The sequence below is a fragment of the Eptesicus fuscus genome, chromosome 14 (assembly GCF_027574615.1).
Source record: "Eptesicus fuscus isolate TK198812 chromosome 14, DD_ASM_mEF_20220401, whole genome shotgun sequence".
Taxonomy (NCBI): domain Eukaryota; kingdom Metazoa; phylum Chordata; class Mammalia; order Chiroptera; family Vespertilionidae; genus Eptesicus; species Eptesicus fuscus.
In genome coordinates, this window is record NC_072486.1 from 5493529 (window position 1) to 5511060 (window position 17532).

The following is a 17532-nucleotide window of genomic DNA, read 5'->3' on the forward strand; positions in this document are numbered from 1 at the left end:
ACCTCAAAAGCACACTGTGGCCTGGCCAGTGTGGCTCAGTGGTTGAGCATCAACCCATAACCAGGAAGTCAGGGTTTGATTCCTGGTCAGGGCACACATTTGGGTTGCAAGCTCGATCCCCTGTGTGGGTCCTGCAGGAGACAGCCAATCAATTATTCTCTCAGCATAGATGTTTCTATCCCTCTCTCTAAAATCAATAAAAATATATTTTTTTAAAAACACACTGTGTTTAAAGTCTTATACATTATTGTAAAAAAGAAAAAGTTCTATGACTGTATCTAATTTAACATAAAATGTTGACATTATTTACCACTGAGTAAAAATGAAGAACAAGAGAAAGTTCCCTGAACTGATCGTGTGTTTTCACTCTCCTACCCGCCAAGCAAGGGAAGCCCAGTCTGAGATGAGCATGACCAGATCAATTCTCTTCTGGGAGGGTTTCCCATCCTTTTCCAGGTCAGCCCATCTGTCCCTGACAATGCCGAGGTCCTCCTTGGGATTTCCAGTTCCACAAGAACCCACAAACTGGAGAACAGGACCAGGGAATTAACACATCTCACCGTGCAGACAGATCAACCCACAAAGCACTTCTGTGGAGGAGGAGGAGGAGGAGGAGGAGGAGGAGGAGGAGGAGGAGGAGGAGGAGGAGGAGGAGGAGGGAAAGAGAGAGAGAGAGAGAGAGAGAGAGAGAGAGACAGAGAGAGATAGAGAGAGAGAGAGAGAGATCTCTGGTGTAGGTGGCAGGGCAGGGACACCTCTCACAGTTGGTCTCCTTTTATCTCTGAAATACCAGCTGCAAAAACTAAATAGCCAAGGCAACATCTTTTTTCCCCAAATGAACACCAGGGAGGAATATTTTTAACAAAGCAGTGTTTCAGATTACGTACTTTAAAGCGAGCCCTGTTTCTTTCAACTTCAGCAAATGGGATCACCCCCATTCAGATGTTCGCTGCTATAAAAATAAAATAAAAGCCCAGAATTTAACTGCATTCTAAAAATAAACAAGTGCTCTTTAGCATGTACAGTAAACACACTGGCATGCCCATGAACCTGAGATGGAAATTGTATTTTAATGGCTACATTAACTGTAACATTCCGCCAACCCTTACAATTAATGACTTGCGTTAATGATCAGTTAATCACTCAGCTTAGTTCCTAGGAAAGATGATCATTATCAACTCGTGTGTTATATTCATCATAATAAAAAATATTCCCTTTCCCCTCTTTGTTTTTCTTAGAAAAACTGTTCTTAAAAGCCACCTGCTACCTAGTGGTTCGCACGTTTGGACCAGATATCATAAAACTGTGAGTACGCCGGCACGTTGATCCGATGTCTCTCTGGGACAGGTGGGGAGCAGAAACCCTGGGAGGCAGCCTGCCCGTTCCCAGCGGGAGACTCTACTGAGCAAGGCCTGGAGCTGCGGTATCCCAGTTCTTGTCAATAGTGAGTGGGCGAGCCGGATAGGAACAAGGGTCAGAGAGAGGACAGACAGACCCTGAACCAGGCACTGCAGATGGGGGCTGTGTAAGTCCCCGCCTTCCACAACTACAAGTGCACACAGGTGTTAAGAAAGAATGGGCCCAGCAAGCCACCAACAGAGAGTCGCTCCCAATCGGTGGTGGGAAGGGGAGGAAATGGTTTTGAGATGATTCAAGGTCATGAGGTGACTAATTCTCCATAGTATAGGGGGGAGGGCACTTTGAAGAAGACGGTGCAATAAATGATTCCCCCTTATGTGTCATAATTGCTAGAAACCCCCTTTTTTTCATTTTTCTTCTAAAAAATTTAGTAATTGAGGCTTCTCCTGATCTCTGAGAGCACCTAGGTTCGGAATACAAAATTTTATGATTGAGTGGGAAGTATAAATAGATACCAGGAAGGGAGGTAAGACAAACAGAAGACCAGGATCCGTTTTGCTATGACAACCTGTGTCACAATGGAGGTCAAGACCAGGCATAGGAGGACCCAGCATGAGGTCGCTGGCTACGATTGGCTGCTCTTAGAAGTAGCCCTCCCTGCATGACCCAGGTTCTTGGGGGAATAAACCTGAACGCTCAGGTGTCCCACTTCCTAACAACATCCTGTGACTTGCCTGTGGGTCGGACATGTAATTGCTGAATAATAGTCCATTAATCACTGAGAATTGACTGGTGTGAAATAATGAAGAGGCATGATGCCTTCTGGGTTAGGAACCACATTTAACATTGGGACCTGAAATTCAGGTAAAACTAAATCATGAGGTTGTCAGCGTCAGGGCCCATCGCACCCCAGAAGTGCATCTGGTTGATTAAAATGAGCTGTAAGAGGAGCACACCATGAGAGGAGAAACTCCACTCAGCAAGCAACTAATATGGGTACCGGGGGGAAAAAAAGTATCTTCTAGAATCTATAACTGTCCTTCCAAGATTAGCCTTTGGATAGTGCCGATCTGTTTCTGGTTTCTTTGTTTCTGTTGCTTTGGTGTGGTGTGGTGTGGTTTGGGTTGGGCTTGAATGAATAGTTTACTTGGAAAAGTTACTCAAAGTTCGTGCTTTCCTGTCCCTTCATTTGAAGCAGCACATGGCGCTCATTCTTCTTGGTAAGATGAGGTAGAAAATGGCTATGGAAGGTTTGTTTTAGTCCCTTCAAACCTAGACATAGACCGAAATATTTGAAGAATACAATTCTTACCCCCTCCCCAGGGGGAAAAGTCAACATGATTGTATTTTCTTCCATAAAGTAAAGAAATATTTACTTTAAAGGGAAGCGATGATTTGCATTATGCCTAAGAAAATAATTGTAGGAGTTGAAGGCTATACCATAAATGATTTTTTTTTTTTTTTTTTTGCTACAATCCCTGGGAAACTTTAAAATAGCATTTCCATCAAATTACGCCCCTGTCCACCTTTCCTTTCCCGATTTTATTTGTGGCTTCTGCCTAAAAGAGTGTCATGCTCTGGTGAAGCTGACACACAGCTCAGGGCTGCTCACACCCTTGCCCCCAGGACCTCGTTCTAAATGCAGGTGCGAGCAGGGGGGCAGGAAATCGTGAGCCAGCACACCCAGGACGGACTCCAGGCCACGCTGCCCTGCATGGAGGGGCATAGGGTCCATTCTGGGACTGAGCTTGCTTTGAAATCGCTTCTGCTTTCTGATGCCTGAGAGATCGCAGTCTCCTTTGTTTGGCCCATCTCCCTGCAGGCTCAGTGCTGATATGAATGCTGATGTGGTGTGTCACACACTGGAGTTCTGTCACCAGGGCCCGGGCCAGGCGCCGTGTCACCTCTACCCACTGCCCAAGGTGAGTGAGTGGCTTTCACGCGGACGTCAGATGGCAGTGACACGCATGCCCTTTGGGTGTGTAAAGGCAAGCTCAGCTGTACGCACTCAGAGACTTGGGGACAGAAAGAGGCGAGATGACATTTTCAATTACATCGTGTGAGAGAATAGTCTCAAGTTCCAAAAAAAAAATGCCTTTCCTGTTGACCCATTATGCGGGGCTGGCAATTGGTAGGAAATCAGACCAGCTGAGGACAGAAGAGGTTTACATCCCTCTCTTGATATTTACCTGCTTAAATATCAAGCAAGTCACTTTTAGAAGGTGATCAACTCACCCCAGTTTGCCCAGGACTTTGCTGGTACAAGCAAAGAAATTCCCACATCTGGGGAAATGTGGGCAATTGGTCACGCTAGTCTGACCTTTATTGTTCTCCCCCACATCAAATAGGTGTAATAAAATACCCAAAATCCCTCCTTCAAGATCAATTATGGGAAGTAAGTGAGCTCAGACATTTTAAATGCTTAGCACAATGCCTACTACATTTTTTTAAAAAGTGTTCAGAAAAATGGTAGCTCATATAATTATTATCAATATCATTATTATTAAGAGATAGCTGTGTGCAATACCCTGTGTGTACTACATCAGGTTGGATAGTCTGTAATTGGAATGCAGGCCGCGGAAGGCTGCAGTGTTGACACAATGCCCTTCCCAGACTCTGAGTGACAGTATGATATTAAATCTAGTTAGGACTCACAATAGTGACTTTCAGAAGCTTCCTGTAAAAATAAAAGACAAAATAAAATTCTGTGCCTCCTTTCCCAGAATTGCAGCTTTTCTGTATACAACACAGCAGTTTGCTGTTCTATTTGTAATGCCCTTTTTATCCTCATTGGAATGAAGTCTATTTATCACCCTGGGGCCTAACCGATGAACATGGCTTTGCTGACTGACCGTAGTAAGTGATGAAGAAAGAGATACAATGCCTGGGGTGTGCATGCATGTCATGCTTCCTCGGTCATGGACTACGGTGTCCGTTCCGTGTCCCCTAATTCCACCCGAGAAACTCTGGGCTCCACTGGTTTCTAGAAGAGATAGTTCATTTTAATAAAAAAAATAAACTTTTCACGTGTTTAAGTAGCATGTGAGGACTGATAGTAGTGCTTGCATTTTGATAACATTGGACACGTGTGTGCACCAAGACACGTGGCATGGTGTCTGATGTCCTTAAAGAACATCGTGTTGTATATACATCACACCCACAGCTATACACAGTCACAAAATGTTCAACTTTAAAAAAATTTTTATTTTTATACGCTATGCAGTTTATACTCGAAATATCGTTTTCATGGCACACAAACTACACCCCCACAGCAGGTGTGCACCAGCAGGTAGAGTTATCTGCCTAGGAAAGGTGGGTAAAGACGGAGGTGGAAACCACCCCCAGCCTGCCCGAAGCCTTCCTCATGCCCCTCCCAGTCAAAACCCATCCCCGTGTAGCTGCCATTCTGTAATCTGTCACCCCAGGCGAGTGCATTTATACACAGTTCCATCTTGAACTTCACATGGAGGGAATCACACAGCTTGTTGTCCTTGGTGTCTGGCTTCCGTTGTCTGTGAGATTCATCTGTGTTTTGCGTGTAACAGTCTTGTTGCAGGAAGTATTCACACAAAAGTATTCACACTTTGTTTTTTTTGGAGGTTTGAGCTATATATTAAATTGACATTTTTTAATTAAATGGATCGGGGTGACATTGGTTAATAAGATCATGTAGGTTTCACGTGTACATTTCTACGACACATGGTCTGAATTCCTCATTGTGTGCCCACCACCCAGAGTCAAGGTAAACTGCGGCGAGGGGGCCGCTGCCTCGGGAGAGCAGCCCAGCCTTTGGAAGGGTCCCCAGTGAACCGATCTCTGCAGGAGCCAGAAGCAGCCAACACTGAGGGGGCGGGAGCTATGCGCGCACAGGGAATTCACCCTGTTTCCTTGATGCAGGGTCCAGGAAGCTGCCGGGCATAGGTTTGGGGAGGAGTAAGTTTGTGTGTGACAGAGTGGACAGGACAAAGTCTTGTTCAACTGAGAACTCAACAAGCTGACATCAGGAATTTCTCAAACATGCAGTTGAGGCTGAGGGTCTTGACCCAGGTCCCAGACCGGCTGAGTAAACCTGAACTCAGCCCGGGCTCCAGACATGAGCCCTCTATCTCTGCCCATCAACGCCAGGCCTGGGGGCAGGGGGAGGGGGTGGGGCACACGTTCAGGTGGCTGGTCTGTGTAGAGGGAAAAATCCTTGGGATTTTCCATCCATTCGTGAGCATTAAATAGGCTCAAAGGGGTTTGAGGCTGGGAGAAGGAAGCACCGTAATCAAAGGGAGAGAGGAATGAGAAGCTGCAGAGATGTGACCATCACAAATCTCACGGTTTGACGGGGAGTCTGCTGATGGCCCGGCTGAGTCGTCAACAGCATTGTGGCTTTCAGCCGAAGGGTTTTCTATCCCGCTGCCAGTCTCTTCCCAAACTTTCTCTTCAGCCTCTGATGACAGTTGCAGCCTCCAGTCTAAAGATTTCACTTGAAAGAAGAGGAGAGCATGACCCTCCCGCTTTAGAAACGAATGCTTAAACAGGAGATTGGCAGCAGTGAAAGGTTACCGAGGAAAGACAATTATCTTCATTTCCACTCGAGCACCATTTGCCCCCTTTGCCTGCCATTAAGACAGGCAAACCAATTAGCTTTCCCGGATGCCTCGGAGTCCCTTCGCCCTTTTCCTTCTGGGGAGGAAAGACCATCCCTTTATCTAGACTCCCTTCTGCGTGCTGGTATCGGCGCACGTGCAGGCCGGGGCCAGACCAGCCGGGCCTCGCCTTTCAGCCAGGACCACGGAGGCCGCGGCCAAACCCGCACGCAGGGGTCAGCGGCGTGTGGGGCAGCCCCGGTCACTTGATTTCGCTCGTCTCTCCTCCCTCCCTGCACATCGACCCCCGGAGAACTGAGCTGAGTGACAGCCACCCCGGTCCTCTCACGGGGCTCCAAGTGCGCGTGCCTAGGAAGGGGCTGCCGAGCCCCCTCGGCTTCATCCCCCGTCTGTTTCCTGCACGTGTTCCCGTTCTGTCTGTTGGCCGCCGGAGACTCTGGGAGGGCAGGTGTGTGCTCCCCCCGACCCGGGGCACTCCCCCCATCCTGTGGCATTTGAGGGTGCTGTGGGTTTGTGGAAAGCACTGTTGCTGAAGTTTTGCTCGTTGTTAGGAACCAACAGGAAAGAGCTACCCCCCACTGTTACCGGGGCCTGTTTCTTTGCGGGGTTTTCTCGGTGTCTGTGAACGCTGGTGGCCCGTTTCCCTTGCTTGAGAGAATGCCGTCACTGTCTCTCTCACTGTGCATTTCCCTTGTATCGAGCACCTGCCGTGTAGCGAGGACCATATGAGGCCCCGTGGACCCTGAGCTGGGCCTTGGATGCAAAGGGGTGTCCCGAGCAGAGAGGCAGGGGCACCGCCTTTGCGGTTCATATTGAGGAGGATGAGCGTTAGGCTCACAAGAAATCTGCACCTGGATCCAATGTCTGATCATGGCCCTGCCCGAGCGGCTGCAGGGAGAGCTGGGCCGGGACCACAGAGGTTTTCCAAAATTTGAGAAGTACTGAGTGGCAGTTACAAAATAGTCCTGGGGGTGTAAAGTCCCGCGCAGGGAATAGAATCAGTAACATTATAATAACTGCGGGTGGTGCCAGGTGGGGGCGGGAAAGATCAGGGGGATCACTGTGTAAGGTCTTTTATTGTCTAACCGCTTTGCTGTACCCCTGAAACCAATACAAAATAATGCTGAATGTCAAGTGTAATTGAAAAGACACTTTTAAAAGCATATCAGTTATTGAGCAGGGGATGGTCAGGGCAGGCCCAGGGCTGGGGCTTTAATGAGCGATGCCCTGTAACCTCGCAGCACCCTTGGGAGGCAGGTCGCTGTAATCCCCAGGTCATACGTGGTAAACATGGGGCTTTCTCTCGCGCTCAGGAATTCTGTGGATTCTGCAGGGCTCCGAGCAGAACTTGCTCAAGGACACAGCCAGTGAGCAGCGGAGCTTCGGCTCGAACCCACCACCCAGGCTCCATTAGGGCAGTACAAGCGGCAAATGGAGGAGGAACGGGGCGGGGTCAGGACACAAGGGGACACAAAGGCTCCGGGAAGCAGTGCTGGGGGCAAATACTCTCCACACCACTCCCTCCCCAACCCTACAGGTTCCTTTTCTCCCAACTCTCCCCAAATACACAGGCGTGGAATCCCATAGCAACAGTCTCTGGAGTCATCAGCTCATTTGACACTTGCCGTGTAAACTCGAGATGTGCTCGGGTCCCTAGAAATGGTTGAAAGGCTCAGGGAGGAGAAGGATGTCAAACTCGAAGGCTGACACAGGCTAAGTAAACAAGGTTTAAGTGTACTTGGCCCCAAAAAAAACAAGAGCTTCCATTTTCATAGAAACGTAGGCTTATTTCGATAGAGACATGCTGAACACAAAGGGCTGAAATAAATGAGTCCGTTAGTGTCACTGTTGGCTATGGGACAGGCACGGGGTTGGCTATGGGACAGGCACGGGGTTGGCTATGGGACAGGCACGGGGTTGGCTATGGGACAGGCACAGGGTTGGCTGGGGCGCCCGCTCTGGGGCTTTCAGGAACAAGGCCACGGGACCCTTGGGGAGACTGGGAAGTCTCTCGGGCAGGAAGGCAAGGGTTCAGACTGAGTCACCGCCAGACACGGGCGCTGTGACCTTCAGCCGGTTCCTTAGCTTCCCCGCGTCTCCATGTCATTGTCTGCGGAAAGGCCCGCTCCCTCGGAGCTGGGGGAGGATTGAACAAGGACATGTGTGCAGAGGACTCCGCGTGGCGCCCGCACAGAAGCCGTCCCCTCCTAAAGATCGGTACTGCCGTGACACTGCCTCCGTGTGACTCGCTTTATTGCAGATTTATGGACTCACCTCTTTGTTTCGAACTCGCAGACTTGAAAACGCCCTAACTTTAGAAAAGACGTAGAAAGAGGAGAGAAGACGCAAGGGTTAATTTGGTCTAACTTTGTTTTTCTAGGAGGCGTGGAAATCTACCCTGGAGAAGGCAAGACAGATCGTCCAGAAACCCCCAACTCTGGTAAGCGGTCCCCGGGGAGAATGCCAGCCCCTCCCGGGCACGCTGACCTCCCTCTGGCCCTGCTCCCGCCCCGCAGGCCAGCAGCGGCTCTGGGTACCAGCCCACAGGCACCGCGGTTGACTTGGGATTGAAGTGGGAATAGGAGCTCCCTCCCTCCCTCCCTCCCAACCTCAGCACCACTCACCTTTGGGGCAGATTGACCCTTGGTCCTGGGAGTTGTCCTGTGCATTGTAGGATGTTGGCTGCATCCCTGTCCTCCACCCATGATTGGCAGCATCGCTATCCACCCCTCCCCAGTCCTGATGACCAAAAATGTCTCCTGATGTCCCCAAGTGTCCTCTGAGTGCCCTTGAGACCTGCTGCTCTGCAGTAGACCATTTTGAGGCTGTGTATCCTCCCACTCCTCCCCTTTCTACATATGAGACTTGAGACTGAACCTCAGTGCTCCTGTCAGTAAGATGGGGCAGTAACCTGTTCCTGTCAGTAAGACAGGGCAGTAACATGTTCCTGTCAGTAAGACAGGGCAGTAACATGTTCCTGTCAGTAAGACAGGGCAGTAACATGTTCCTGTCAGTAAGACAGGGCAGTAACATGTTCCTGTCAGTAAGACAGGGCAGTAACATGTTCCTGTCAGTAAGATGGGGCAGTAACGTGTTCCTGTCTTGCAGCATGGATGTGAGGACTAGCGGAGTGGATGTGTGCAGACCACATGGAAGCAGGCCTGGGACTTATCGAGCCCTCCATAAATGCCAGTGAAATCATCACATTATTCCGCTCCCTAATTTGCCCTGTTTGTAATAATACTTTCATTCAACGGATAGAATGTTTAGTTCAAACTAGTGGTCCTTAGTCCAGGTGTTTGATTTATGCTCTGTTTACAAACCAGCCCTCACTGAAAAGGGAGCAAGAGAGTAGACCTTTAAAAATGTGTCTCCAGCCCTAGCCGGTTTGGCTCAGTGGATAGAGCATCTGCCTGTGGACTGAAGGGTCCCGGATTCAGTTTCGGTCAAGGTCACGTACCTCGGTTGCAGGTTCCCTGGCCCTGGTCGGGGGGTGTGCAGGAGGCAACCAATCGATGTGTTTCTCTCACATCGATGTTTCTCTCTGTCCTTCCCTCTCCCTTCCACTCTCTCTAAAAATCAACGGAAAAATATTCTTGGGTGAGGATTAACCAAAAGAAAAAAAAAAAGTGTCTCCCTGGATGCTCGAGCCCTGGCAGGAGGAAGCGGCCGTCGGGGAGATGAGGACAGGGCCCGCCCTGCTGGCCAGCTCACGGCCCGCCCCAATGCTCTACCAGGAAGGCAGTATTGACTTGGCAACCCGAAAGTGAAGGGGCGATTCCCAGAGCTCTCAGCTCGCCGGATCGAGCAGATACAAATAGAGGATGCCCGATTCCACTGGAATTTCAGATGAACGATGAAGAGTTTGTAGTGCACGCACATGTGTCCAGTGCAATAGCTTCTCTGGCAACATTACTGTGGGGGGCATCTGGGTTTTGATGTCCAAGGTTGATGCACGCGTCTCATGGCAACACGCAGGCATTTCTACAGGGTGTATTAATCAGCCACCATGGCCGCACTGCCGATCATTATTTAATTCAGTGAATCACAGAAGTCCAATCGGAGCTACTTGAGCTCATCTGCTTAAGTCACTGAACAAGAAATTGAAACAGGGCTTGAAGCCCTTGACCAGCACTTCCGCATTCTAAACAGAACTGAAGATGATACAATCCTCCCTTTACTCTTCTCAGCACGCATCTCAAAACTTATTCTCAGGGCTTGGTTTCCGCACTCGCACCAGCTGCCGTGGCATTAGCTCAAGGGCTAATTAGGATTTTACAGTTTTCTATTTCCGTCACCAGGATTGCGAGCGTACTTCCTAGGGCCGGATTCCAATAATTCCTCGCATGAAGCCAGAAAACAGAAACCTACTGAACAATTCAACAATAATAGACTTCTCAGAAACCGCCTCCACTTTATTTACTCTCCAGATTAAAGCTCTCAAGGAAAAAAAATAATCAGAAAAATGCAAATTAGCGTTTTGGAAAAAAATGCTCAGAGGGAATGGGCGGCAGTGAATTCCGCGGTGGTGGCCTACAGAGCTGTAGACCCAGCCAGGATGCGGAAAGAAACGCACAGAGAGCTGCCTGCCGTTTCAGCAAGCCCGTCAGATGCCAGAACCCAGGCTGGGGAAGGTCTGCGTCGTTGAAGGGAATGGAAGGTTCCAGAGAAAGTCTGCACTACCCGGAGGCCCAGAGAGGCCCCTGGGGGCACAGCGCAGGGATGGGGCAGACACTGGGTGTGGGAGGCTTGGAGTACCCGAGTCGTGGGACCACTGAATTTAATTTCACAAAAACTCCTGTGGAGTCGACAGCGTACCTTCGTGATCAACCCCACAGAACAGGTGAGAGGACCGAGGCCAGACAGGTGAAGTGAATGGCTCACTCCGCACAACCAGCGAGTGAGAAACCCATCATTTAAATACAGATTTGCTTCCTTCCCACTTCCTGCCCTTCGTACAATGTCAATGGATCTCAACCAGCCCTCCTGGTACTACATTCCAGGAAGATTCACATCACAGGCTCTGGAGATGTTAGGATTGTACGGTGCACAGCCTGGTGCGGGGGGGGGAGTGGGCTGTACATGATGCCCCTGATCCTACACCTACCCACTCAATGACAACTTCCGGGACGCCTTTAAAAACGGCTGCTGTTCAAACTCCACCCCAGACTGTGTAAATCCAAGTAAAATAACACACAAGCGTGGAACAGCGTTTCACCGAGGGAAATTCCACTGCAGGCTGGCTGGGGGCAGAGTGGCTACTCTTGCCCTTTGACCTTCTATTTGTCCCATTCACCAGGGGTCCCTCGAGTCAACCCCTGTTTTTCCTGTTTTCCTGTAACATCCCGGGGTGGGGGAAACTCGGATGCAAGCAGGAGCTGGTGAAATGGGATTGCAAAACGCAGGTGTGCCCCGGGACAGCCCCGATTTGAGGCTGTCGTTGTAGGTGGGATGGCATGCTGCCAGAGGAACATTGTGAACTCATGGCTGAGCTGAGAACACATTTGGCCTCTGCCCAGCCAAGTTCAGATCGAAAGAGGGGCTGGCAAACACGCACCCGAGGCCTTCTGCAGTGTTGCTCGGGGTAGGTCTCGGTTCTTTCTGCAGGTAAAGGAGAAGAGGTGAGTCGTTCCCACACTGTGTGATGAAAAGGCGGGACAGTCAGAACTTCGGTCTGATCTGGAGTTCTGGGGTCTCTGGACAAGCTCAGCCATCTGTCGCCCCCATCCCAGCCCCAATTTCTGCACCAGGCCTGTCAGAGAACGGCTGCGGCCTGCGGGCTCAACTTGGACAGTGGACAGCTGTGCAATGATAATTTTATCCTGTCCTAGCTTTTGTGTGGCAGTGTCCACATAAAGCTGTTGATGTGTTGGTTATTATCCGTGTTAACATCTGCATGGCCATTAGGTTAGTGAGACCAAGGCCCTCAGACTAAAGCGGTAGCTGAGACGTTCCAGTGCAACCTGACTTTGAACGTGGGTCTCAGAGTGTGTCTGTCTCGCCACACTCCCCGCAGAGACGTGGCGTCACCTCAGGCTGGAGCTCGTCCGCTGTGCAGTGTGTCTCCAATCCTGGTCCCCGTTGGTCCCAGGCGCTGGACCCCGCCTTCCAGTCCCCCTCCGTTTCCCACCCGCTCCCGCCGTACGTCAGTGGTCCCCCGCCAGCCCAGTGTGTCCTCCACGGGGACATTTGGCAATGTGTCTGGGGACTCGGTGGGGCTCCGGCGTCCAGTGGCGAGATGCCAGATACATCCTACGGTGCACAGGACAGCCCACGGCTGGGAGTTCCTTAGCCCCGGTGGCAGTAATGCTGAGGTTACAGACCCCGGGAGGGGCCTCGGATCCACCTGCCCACAGCGCTGTGCCATCCCACCTCCTCCGGGCCGCCCGCTCACCGCCAGGGTATCCTCCTGAAACACAAACGTGATCCCCTGCTCAGCGCCTTCCCGGGTTCCCCGCTTTCCCCGGGGTAACGTGTAGAAGCAGCCTGGGCTCGCGGTCAAGTCTCCTTCCCTCCAAGGTCTGGTGCTTCCCCACGCTCCGCCAGGCTGAGACGGGTGGCGGCCCTGCGATACCTCAGGCTCCCTCTGCACGGCGTGGGGCGTGGGGCGTGGGGCGCTCCCTGCGCCCACAGCCATGCTACCCCGACACCCGGGACCTGCGTAAAGGGCCGATTGTGAGGCAGCCGGTCTGCGGGGGGGCGGGAGACCCTGTGTTTGGGGAGGCTCCCTGGCGGCCTGGGTTCCTAGTTTGCAATCGCACTGTCAGCAGCAGGACCTGGCGCAGCGGTTCTCAACCCTCAGCGGGTATTGCGTGACTGGAGGCCAGGAAAACACGGGTTACTGCGCCCACCCCAGGCTCTCTGACTCTGTGGTCAGGGTGGGGCCCACGAATGCCTGTGTAGCAAGACTGCAGGTTGCACTTGGAGTTGAGAAGCCCAGAACGTATGTCTGTGCCCCCGCACCCGCCTCCTGCTCGGGGTCCTGAGAGCCGGGTTCCTGCCTGGACCACGGCAGACCTCGCAGCGTGCTAAGAGCTGGGATGGCCCCTGCGCCCCACTGGGCAGTGAGCTCCGTGAGGACGAGGACAGACTTCTGTCTGCACGTCTTACAGGGAGATGGAGGCGCTAGGCGGGGCTGTGGTTCTAACCCTGGGAAGCTGGGGAAACACCACCTTCCTAGAGATCTCGTTTCTAGCCTGAGAGGTTGCCGGTTCTCCTTTGCCAGGCTCACAACCTCACCAGCTCTGCCGAGACAGCCCCCAGCCGCCTGCAGGGCCCCGGGGCTGGCAGGGCCCTCTGTCCCTCTCCCTTCAGTGATAGATGGTGATTGATTCCCAGCTTTTTCCACCGTTTCCTTCTCTCACCTGCTGAGGGCAGCATGGAGGCCACACTCTTTCTGAAAGAGGGCTCAGGCAAAGGCCTGGCTTCCGTGCCTCACAGAGCGTGGAGCCTGGTGGAGCCCACACGCCCTTGCTCGCCACACCTGGGGAACTTCATGGCACTGCCTTCCTCCCTCCCAAGCTCTGGCATGTCTCTCCCACTAGTCTTCATTTGCCTCCTAAGAGGATGGAAGCATTTTATTTGAAAATGTTCTCGATTTTCAAATCCTTTTTCAAAGCACTGGAACACACGGAGGGAGAGGAATTCTGTTTGTCTGAGTAGATCGGCCCCAGGTGGGCCAGACATTTGGGGAAGGATGGGTGAGGGTGGACAGGTGGGGGTGGACAGGTGAGGGTGGACAGGTGGTTGTGGACAGGTGAGGGTGAACAGGTGGAGGATGACAGGTGGAGGTGGACAGGTGAAGGTGGATGGTGGAGGTGGAGAAGTAAGGGTGGACAGGTGGGGGTGGATAGGTGAGGGTGAACAGGTGGGATGGACAGGTGAGGGTGAACAGGTGGGGGTGAACAGGTGGGGGTGGACAGGTGAGGGTGGACAGGTGGGGTGGACAGGTGAGGGTGGACAGGTGAGGGTGGACAGGTGGGGGTGGACAGGTGGAGGTGGACAGGTGGGGTGGACAGGTGAGGGTGGACAGTTTGGGGTGAACAGGTGAGGGTGGATAGGTGAGGGTGGACAGGTGAGGGTGGATAGGTGAGGGTGGACAAGTGGGGTGGACAGGTGGAGGATGACAGGTGGAGGTGGAGAAGTGAAGGTGGACGGTGGAGGTGAGAGCTCTCTCGGGCTGGACAGAAAGGGGCAGCCTAGAGGCTGAGGAAGGAGCCTGAACACAGGTTTCACCGTGGAATGACTGGGGAGCGTGGGGACCGGAACAAGTGGTAAGTTTAGTTCAGTCAAACGGCCTGGGCTCTGCAGAAGGGAGAATTCAGGAATCCCGACCATGGAGCCAACGGAAGAAGGGCCTCCTGGAGTTGGGGAACCATTCCCTGAACTAAACAGCTTTTTTCCTTATTTTTTTTCCTCTCCAGAAATATTCCAGAGGTGGTTCTGATATTTGTTCCCTCCCATTTCTGGCTAAGATCTGTCAGGAGATTAAGCGGTGCGTATACTTTCTGCCCTTCCACCGCACGGGGTAGCATCTGTGCCGTCCCTGCTTCCCCTGGGCTAAAAGGGCCGCAGTGTGAAAGCATCTTCCTGAAAGTGGGTGCGTTTCCTGCTCATCACTATCCACAACCTGGAGACAGGGCCTGAGCTTTGAGCAACGCAGGCTCAACGGCTGGGACGCAGGCTGCTGGTGAAGTCGTGTCTCCCAGCCACCAAGGACCCTACCCCCCAGGGGTATTGGACCCCACGTGATCTTTAGGGACATCCACGTTCTTGGTTCTTGGGCAATGCCATCTCCTGAGCCGGCTTTGAAAAGGAGCACTTAATGTCTCTGGGCCTCAGTTTCCCCAAACCTTAATGGAAGGTACATGCTAAGTTGCGGCTGCTCCTCAGAGTCACTGGGAGTGACTTCACTGCAGGCTCCTGGGCCTGAGACCTGGCGGGAGAGCAGGGTGTGTCCCAGGCTCCGGGCCTCTGTCCTCCCCGGAGCTCACCTTCTATTCAGGTGCCGGAGCGCAGGTGCTACCTGATCAGGTGATGCTTCCAGGACTGTGAGGCGCTCATCGGGGCACACCGTCCCACCCGCCCCTGCTGCTCTCTTCCTCGCTCCTGCCAGTCCTGTACCTGAGCCCATTTTAGGCTGGCCTGGTTCTCAGTGCGAGGGCCTCCGGGTGAGATGCCGGGGGTGAGGGGCAGGCTGCAGGACTGGATTACAGAGTCGCTATAACATCCACAAACCGGGGCGCTTAGAACAACAGAAATGTATTCACCCCGCTCTGGAGGCTGCAGGTCTGAAAGCAGGGGGCTTGCAGGGTCCCCCTGAGACTCGGCTCGCTCTGAGCTGCCCTCTGAGGCTCCAGGTCGGATCCTTGCTTGCCTCTCAGCCTCTGGAGCTGGCCGGCGAGCCTCGGTGTCCTGGATGCCTTCAGTCTCTGCCCCATCCTCGTAGGCCCTCTTCCCTGTGCATCTGTGCCTAAACCCACACACGTATTACCTCACGTAAACGCATAGGGACTGTCGTATCTTATGCCTCAAGGTTCTCAGCATAAGTTGTTCAAGAGGAAAGTTTTAAGAAAAGACTTCCATCACCAATTTGTAAATTCGTAAAATGGCACAAATTCAACCTGTAAGTGCCTAGCGCACCGACTGGCTCAAAAACACAGTCTCCTTTCCAGGGGACTCGGCATCCATGTCCGGTACACCCTCTGAGGCTTCAGTTCAGTGACTGCACTTCACCATGGGAGAGGGGTGGGACGAGTTAAGCATCAGAAAGGAAATGGCTCTGCTGGTGGGGAGAGAGACTGGCTAAGTTGGCCTGGTGCTCTTATTATTCTATTATGAGAATGGGCTTCTGTCACATAAACCCAGCCCAGCCATGTCTGAAATGTCTCTCTTTGCTTTCACAAACAGTTGCTTTTTTCTTAGTTCACCAGGTGTCGTGTTTCTTTCTTCCAGAACTATAAAGAACTCGGTGCCGTTCAGGGATGTCGATTCAGACAATTACAGTGTTTCTCCCGTAAGTATGGTGCAGGGGACCAGAGGGTCCTTGGCTTCCGCATCGCTTCCTACGATCGTCTTTAATAAGACAAGATGGGCTTCCCCTTGGGTGTATTATTAACTTGATAATACGCCATGTCACAGTTTTTGCCGACTTTCTGGCGTCTGAATAACGCATGAGTCATCGAAGGGGACGGTAGGCCTGGGTTTTGTTTCCCGGAGCCATTCCCAGCCAGGAGTCTCCGCGGGGATTGAAGTGATCTTGAAGGCTGCTGGGAATTATTTTGGAAATTCTTAAGCCTACTTCAACTTACTTTTCTAAGTGTGTGCGCGTGTGCGTATGAGACTAGGCAAGTGTGCGTGTTTGAGTTAGAGCAGTGAGGGTGTCAGGGTGTTCTTTGAGAAAGAAACAAGCAGGTAACATGCCACAAAGTCCCCCACTTAGTGAGAGAGAGCTCAGCTATCCCACCTGGGAATGGGGAAATGAAATCAGTGTTCTACATTATCATGACTCTTCAAGTCAGGCAGGCCCAACATAGACTAAATCCATGTGATCGGCTACATTAGCTAGAGATTTTTTAATTATCCAGTGAAATGATTAATCATTTGACCAAATCAATTGATTGGAGCCTGACTAGACTGGTGATTAATAGAAAAAGTTCAGGGAGTTGGATGGTTCTGCAGTTGGTAGAAGTGCACATAGACACACACAGGAACACATGTACATGTGTGTGCATGCACACATATGTATAATGTGTACATACAACTGCATGTGCCACATACATATACATTCACACACATGCACCCCCATACAACCTCATAAAGGCACATACCCAATAGCATGTATACACACATTCACATCCACACACCCCACCTGTCATTGGCCCTGGGACCATGTTACATTTCACCTCACACAGTGTATATTATCATCTTAATCTTCGTGATCGCTAGTGTTCCTAGACTATTGGAGTTAAAAACCGCAGATGTCAGTACCCCACCCCCCGCCCGGCAGCTCCGACTGCCCCTCCTCGTTTCACATCAACACAGACCTTGACCCTTCCCCCGTTGCCCTCGGATTGCAGACACTGCGTGGCTACCACTGGCGAGGGCGAGACTGCAATGACAGCGACGAGATGGCCTACCCCGGCAGAAGGTAACTGTCTCCGCTGGTCACTGATTCTGAAAATTACCTTCCGAAAGGGAGGCAGGAAGCATCATTCATTTCCCCGGCCACAGGGGTTCATGCCAGCAGAGGGAAGCCCCCCTGCCCCCCCCCCGCCCCCCATGTCCTGATTGAAGTGAAGCTCAGGGAAACCAGAGCATCATTTGTGCAAGAAAGGCTCAGGGAGCGCCTGCTAATGGCCAAGCACTCTGCACCCTGCTGGGTGGTAAAGGAGATAGAAAGAGGCTCCTCTCAGAGCTCACGACCCCCCCCACCCCCCCCCCGCCCCATGGGAGCAACAGCCATGTGAACAGTGCCTGGGGACGTACCCAGCCTCCTGCACGAGTCCTGCCTGCAGGGCTGGGCCCAGACAGCCCCTCTCCCACCAGGACTGAGGGGAGGGCTCCAGGGCGTGACCAG

General features: G+C 52.1%; 1 protein-coding gene across 2 annotated transcripts in view; it reads left to right on the plus strand.

Annotated features, from left to right (window-relative positions):
* Positions 1 to 17532, plus strand: part of AOAH (acyloxyacyl hydrolase) — a 90588-nt gene that overhangs the window by 20976 nt on the left and 52080 nt on the right. For both annotated transcript variants that reach the window (XM_054726322.1, XM_054726323.1), the window contains exons 3-8: positions 1239 to 1305; positions 3182 to 3281; positions 8335 to 8394; positions 14378 to 14448; positions 15909 to 15969; positions 17033 to 17103. In XM_054726322.1, the coding sequence (XP_054582297.1) occupies positions 1239 to 1305; positions 3182 to 3281; positions 8335 to 8394; positions 14378 to 14448; positions 15909 to 15969; positions 17033 to 17103 (430 nt within the window). The remainder of the gene's footprint in view (positions 1 to 1238; positions 1306 to 3181; positions 3282 to 8334; positions 8395 to 14377; positions 14449 to 15908; positions 15970 to 17032; positions 17104 to 17532) is intronic.